This window comes from Hyperolius riggenbachi, chromosome 8 (assembly GCF_040937935.1).
Source record: "Hyperolius riggenbachi isolate aHypRig1 chromosome 8, aHypRig1.pri, whole genome shotgun sequence".
Taxonomy (NCBI): domain Eukaryota; kingdom Metazoa; phylum Chordata; class Amphibia; order Anura; family Hyperoliidae; genus Hyperolius; species Hyperolius riggenbachi.
This window is the reverse complement of record NC_090653.1, coordinates 260742048-260748831: the sequence shown is the minus strand read 5'-3', so window position 1 is coordinate 260748831 and position 6784 is coordinate 260742048. Positions and strand designations below refer to the sequence as shown.

The 6784-nt window shown below is 44.4% G+C and overlaps 1 protein-coding gene across 1 annotated transcript; it reads left to right on the top strand.

The window, feature by feature from the left end:
* Positions 1-906: 906 nt before the first annotated feature.
* On the top strand, positions 907-1833 carry LOC137527477 (olfactory receptor 1G1-like). The gene has a single exon (XM_068247992.1). The coding sequence runs from the start codon at positions 907-909 to the stop codon at positions 1831-1833; it is 927 nt and encodes a 308-aa protein (XP_068104093.1).
* The last annotated feature ends 4951 nt before the right edge of the window (positions 1834-6784 follow it).

The following is a 6784-nucleotide window of genomic DNA, read 5'->3' as shown; positions in this document are numbered from 1 at the left end:
GACAGTTGGAACTGTGTCTCCTGCTCCTTGTCACCTCCTTTCAACCAAAAAGATGGCTGCCCCCATGACAAAGATGGCAGCCCCCATGAATCACAAACATTTGCCTGTTCTTTTAAAACAGTGTGGGTAAAAAATTATATTACCTATCTATTCTAATTAACATAACTAATGTAACTTAATGACAGTATGTTTGTTTAGGCTGAAGTTCCCCTTTAAAGTGAACCAGAGACGAAGCACCCTCATGTATTTTACCATATATATCAGTGGGAACATTAGAGAAAACACCTACCCTGCTCTCTGTTTCATCCTTCACATTTCAACCTGCTTGTTATCAGCCCTGATAAAATCCCAGACTGAGCAGTCAGTCTGGCTTTGCTCAGAAATCATTATAGCTGAGTCTGTCTTCTCTGATTCTTTTCAAGCCCAAGCCTGCCCTCTTCTGGCTTTGCTATAATGACTCAGCTATAATGATTCCTAAGCAAAGCCAGACTGAATGCTCAGTGATTTTATCTGGGCTGCTAACAAGCAAGCTGAGCAGTGAAGAATGAAACAGAGAGCAGGGTAGGTATTGTAGGTGTTTTCTATAATGTTCCCACAGATATACTGTATATGGTAACATACATGAGGGTGCTTCATCTTTGGTTCCCTTTAAGTGCATGCAAACTTGGCTCCACCCATGACCACACCCACATTCTGTTGCGTGGCCATACCCATTTTACGGCTGGATGCCTCAGATCTCTTAGGGTTCTCAATGCCCCTGATTAAATGCTAGTTATGAGCTACAGGCATTCATGTTCTATTTGGCATTGGCATTGGCGACTTGTAATGATATGTTGGCAATCCGTTACGTAATAACCCAAAATTAACATTTTTGTCATTCTCAGTTGTCACTGTCCAGTGAAGACAATGAATGTGTCCAAAGTAGCAGAGTTCTTTCTTTTGGGCCTCTCACATAACCAAGGTGAGCAGATTCCACTCTTTGCTGTTTTTTTCACCATGTACCTGATAACAGTATTAGGTAATACACTTATAATTGTGATAGTCATTGTAAGCCAGGAGCTGTCCTCTCCGATGTACATTTTCCTGGGGAATCTTTCTTTTGTTGATATTTGCTTCAGCTCAGTGACTGCCCCTCTAATGTTGACAAACCTTCTTCGGGATCAAAAATCTATTTCCTTCAAAGGATGCATGAGCCAGTTGTTCTTTCTATTCTGTACAGCAAGCATGGAGTGCTTCCTCCTGGCAGTCATGGCTTATGACCGGCTTCTGGCCATCAATGAGCCTCTGCACTACTTATTAATCATGGACAAGAGAATGTCCATGGCTCTGTTAATGTCCTCTTGGATGTTCACAGCTTTGCACTCTCTTCTTCATATCTCTATGGTTTCTGTTTTGGATTTTTGTGGTCCAAACAAGATTCATGAGTACTTTTGTGACCTTCCACCCTTGCTTGCCCTGTCCTGTTCTGATACATCACAATATGATCTTCTGGTATTTACTGAAGGCTCTTTGGTGACCATGAGTCCCTTTGTGTTCGTGCTGGTCTCTTATGTCCGAATTCTGACAACCATCTTGAAAATAAAATCTTCATCAGGAAGGCACCAGGCATTCTCCACTTGTTCTTCTCACTTGGCTTCTGTTGGACTTTTCTTTGGATCAGTCTTCTTTAATTACTTCCGCCCATCCACTTCAAGTTCAGCAGGGAAAGGCACGTCACTGACAGTGGTGTACACAGTTCTAACACCTCTCCTCAACCCTTTTATATACAGTCTGAGGAACCAGCAAATTAAGAATGCCGTGATTAAGATCTACCATAAGAAGCTCAGAAACTAATGCTAGGTACACACCTTGCGTTTTTGCATTCGATAGAGGCATTCGATCGATAATTTCCATCATGTCCAATATTAGTTTCGGCGCTTTACTGCTTGATAAGAGGATGGAGCGGAGAATCGGTTGGACGGAAAATTGACCGAAAAAATGCATCGTGCACCTAGCATCATACATTCTTGGGTCACAAAGGGCTGCCCAGACAGTTCAGTCAGCTGTGATGGTTTCAAAATGTCACATCACAGATTTAGCATCAGTCTACCATCTTGATGGGCCAAAGGCGCAAAAACAACAACAACAACAAAAAAGCTAACAAAACCCTCATTACATACATATAAAAAATTTCAAACCCTAAGGTAACTATTTATGTTTTTTTTTGAACTTTAAATAAAATAAATACATGATACATTTAATAAAACCTAATTAACCTCCCACCCTCCCCCAAAGCTACAAAAAAAGTGTTGTTTTTTTTTTTTTTTTTTTAAAGTTTAAATTTTACTTTTTGGCCACTAGGCGGCACTACTATCATGGTAGTCACCAGGAAGTGCTTGATCTGTTTGTTTTTTTCATAACATCTTATTCTCACTTTTATGAATCCACATACCTCATGATTCGAAGCCATGTTGATTCATTCACATGGGCTTCGATTGGCTTTGGAGAACATGTGTTACCCTTCCCCAATCGATCCCCTGTAATAGCTGCCGGAAACGAGACATGTGCACGCACATGAGCGCGTGCACCCACCGCAACCCCGTTGGATAAATATATCCATCCAGAATGCCGCTAAGCAACTCCTGCTGGACGGATATGCTCATCCACTTGTCCTTAAGTGGTTAATATTGCAAAAAAAAAAAATAGAAAACCATTTTATTCATTATGTTGACTACAGTTCCTCTTTAACCTCCGTGGCGGTAATCCCGAGCTGAGCTCGGGCTATGCCGCCGCGGAGGATTGCTCTGGCCCTGCTGGGCCAATTTGCATAATTTCTTTTTCAAACACGCAACTAGCACTTTGCTAGCTGCGTGTTTGTTCCGATCGCCGCCGATCCGCTTCGAAAGAGGCCTCCCCCCCGCAGACTGGCCAATCACCGCCAGGCTGCGCTATGGGGTGGATCGGGACTCCCTCTCACGTCATGACGTCAGTCCGATCGTCGCCATGGCGACGGGGGAAGCCCATAAAGGAAATACTGTTCAGAACAGGATTATGCGCCGGCGGTGATCGGAGGGGCTGGGTGGACGCCGCAGGGAGGGGGGAAGCATGTATCTAGCGCTAGACTAGCTACATGCTAAAAAACAAAAAAAAAATAGCAAAAAAAAAAAAACCCTCCCGCGGCCGAGCGGCGCAAATAATTAGGTCGGCAGGGAGGTTAAAGTGAACCTAAAACGGCAGCTTAAATTACTTGTGCTTCTACTGGGCTCCCATCGCCGGGAGCGTCCTGCGCAGTACGAGAAAATCTCATACTGCACAGGACACTTCCGGCAATGGGAGTGTGATCGAGCACGTGCATGGCCGCGCTGGCTCAGTGGCCACAGACAGGCTCAGTTGCCAGAAACTAAACTGAGTTTCTGCAGGGGATCAGAGGATCGGTTTGTCCTGGCACAGGAACAGGGCAGCTGCACGGGGCCGGTAAAAGCCCCGGGTAAGTTAAACTGGCTTTTTTTAAATTTAGTTTAGGTTCACTTTAAGTAGTACTGGAGTTTATTCGAGTTTACCTCCAAGGATGTTCATTTGTCTGCTTCATTGCAAATCCTAGGCAGGAAATTCAAACATATATACCTATACCAGGGCTTCTCAGTTAGTGGCGGGATTGCAGTGAGATGAAAGAACAAAAAAAAGATGAAGACTGTCAGGCAATGTTGGACATAAAAAACATTTACTTTAAAATCAGTGTTGTATTTACTGTATTTCCCATTAAAAATACCTAATTGAGTTGGGGTGTGTTTTTTTTTTTTTTTTTGAATTGCTAAAATGAATACGGGGTCTTAATAACACAGATTTTATTGCCCTAGGTGGGGACATACATTGTGGTCAACCCCCACCATAAGGGCCCATTTTCACTGAGTGCGAATTTGCGCATTTTTTCAACACATTAATTCGTAGCAAGGACTTACTTTGGGCCTGTTTCCATTAGATGTGAAAACTGCATGGGGAAAAAAATCCGGACAGCGGTTTTACAATTTTCCAGACACCGTATGCGGTTTTCGCATACACATTTGTTGCACATTTTCGTGTGCAGGCTGAATAATATCAATGGGATGGGACTTCTTTCTTGGAACAGAAATAAAAAAGAATTATGCGAATCCGCATTTAAAAACCGATATACACGTGTGCGAGTTTGCATGCAAATTTCACATCCCAAAAATTACAATGCGAATCGCATGATTCTTTTTAAAAGGTACCCAAAAAGCCTGTTCCATATTAGCCTGCTTCTTTTGGAAGGATAAACATGTAGCAAAGTGCTCCATGTATGGCAACACTGGAACAAAGGTGGTCTGCAAGGCGTGGAAGACTTGGGGGGCTCATCAGTCAGCGCTGCTGCGGCAGTTCCATAGAATTTTTATCATTTCAAGATGAAATCTAAAATCTATTTGCAATACTGTATATACTTGCATATAAGCTGAGGTATCCACTTTTCCCTCAGAAAGTAGAAAAAAGTGATTGACTTGCGTATAAACCCTTCCACAGTAGCTAGATGTGCCCCCAGTACAAGTCAGCCCCTCTCCCGATAGCCAGATGTGCCCCAAGGATTATAAAGCTGTGTCTCAAGGCCCCACTAGATGGCGTAATAGATATGAGACACAGCAATTGCCACACAGGAAGAATCCCTGATCATTGCACCGTTGCTTGCACGCTCCGCTCTACAAGCCAGGGGACACAGGTAGTCTTGAGCAGCACACTCTGCACACCATGTTGCGGGGGATGGGGGGCACGGAAACAGCAGGGAGCCAGTAACAAAACTCTGCTCCACCATCTGTTCAGCTCCACTGACTCGCATATAAGCCGAGGGGGTAACTTTTCAGCGCACTTTTTTGTGCTGAAAAGTTAGGCTTATACGCGAGTATATACAGTATGTAGCGGGAATAGATGCCTACAAACAATGATTGGCCAATCCCCTCCGCACCTCTTTTCCCATTTAAATTCCCGGCCCTCCACAGGACGAGCACAGCTTCCCTTGCTTAGGAATAGATGCATGTCTGATCAGATTTCAATAAGAGTGGGATCTATCTTTTGTGCACCTTACCGTTAAAAATAGGCCTAACAAATACTCTACTACAGGCCCGTTTCTTGGGATGGGCGAGGTGGGTCACCGCATGGAGCGCTGTCCAGGAGGGAGGAGCAACAGGCACAGAGGGAGGATACAGAGTGCAGTGGAGAAAATAACTTACAGTCCTGGCCGGAACGAGGCACACGCAATACTTCTGTCTTACTCTTGGGCGTCCTGGTCTCTATAGGTGCAGGATGCCAGTCATCTTCACGTGACTGCGGGCTCACTTGATGACTTGCATCCTGCAGCTATGGAGACCAGGACAAAGAGGAAAACTGAAGTATCATGTGTGCCTCGTCCCGGCCAGGAGGGTGAGTTAATTGCTCTGCATTCGGGGCTCTGGCTGCCTATAATGTGTAGGGGGTGGGGAGAAAAGGAGGGCACCTATACCTGGCTACCTATACTGGGGGCACTTACACCTGGCTACCTATACTAGAGGCACCTATACCTGGCTATCTATACTGGGGGCACCAATAGCTGGAGCTGGCTACCTATAGTGAGGCCACCTAAACTAGAGGCACCTACACCTGGCCACCTATACAGGGGACACCTACACCTGGTTACCTATACTGGGGGCACCTATACCTGTCTACATATACTGGAGGCACCTACACCAGGCTACCCATAATGGGGGCACCTATACTTGGCTTGTACTAAGTTTTACACTCTGGTCCTGAGAGAAATTTAGCTTAGAAACTGCCCTGCTGTACTACACCCCCATGCTATACTCAAACCTTGAACTCTTTGTTACTATACAGAAATACAGTACTCAGGCCCGGATTTACATCACAGGAGCCTATAGGCACAGATGTCCTGGCACCTTAGACTTCACCCTCCATGGACCTACAGACTCCCCACCGCAAGTGTGTTGGCTGTCACTTCTCCCTTACTTCCCATCACAGGCAGCTACAGGTGTCCCTTAGTATTAGGTAGCCATAAGTACCCTCAATATTAAGTAGCTAGCGGTGCCCTCAAGTATTAGGTAGCTAGTAGAACCTCAGTATTAAGTAGCTAAAGGTGACTGAAGGGAGCTTTTGTTAGTGTAATGCCAAGAGCAGGGTGAGTAATCCCTCATTTAAACTATCATCAGGACTTTGAATAGAGAAGGAGGGAGGGCAGCGCTCAGGAAGGGGAGTGAGCCGCCCTTCCATCAGACGCCTGTAGGCACGTGCCTACTGTGCCTTATGGTAAATCCGGCCTTGACAGTAGTTAAAAACAAATTAAGACAAAAACACTAAACTTCAATGTATCACTTTTATTACTGTATACTGTACTGTAATCATTTCTGTACTGTAATAATAATTTTGTGAATCGGACAAAGTCTTGTTTTTGTTTCTATACTGGTTGCATGTGCTTCAGGATTCTTCGCACCTTGGACACTGAAGATTCCAATGTATTGGCATTGGCAAGTGTGTGTGTGTGTGCGCGTCTTCCGATGTTCAAATATGTATAAGTTGTACTAACATTTTATTCAGAACACATAAAATAATGAAAGGCCTTCAAGTGGGATTGTCAGCCATAAAATCAAATTCCATTTACCCACTGCTCTGTGTTTATTATGTAGTCTACATGCAGTCTGCATTGCAAGCATTCCAATATAATCATAAATGTGTCTGCCGTAGTGAATTTTATTTCAGTCAGCCTGGCTCTATTCTAGTACATTGCCGAGGAGAGAGAAGCTTGTTTTCTCCC

Excerpts from the sequence above, each read along its gene's own strand:
- LOC137527477 (XM_068247992.1), top strand. The coding sequence starts at position 907 with ATGAATGTGTCCAAAGTAGCAGAGTTCTTTCTTTTGGGCCTCTCACAT.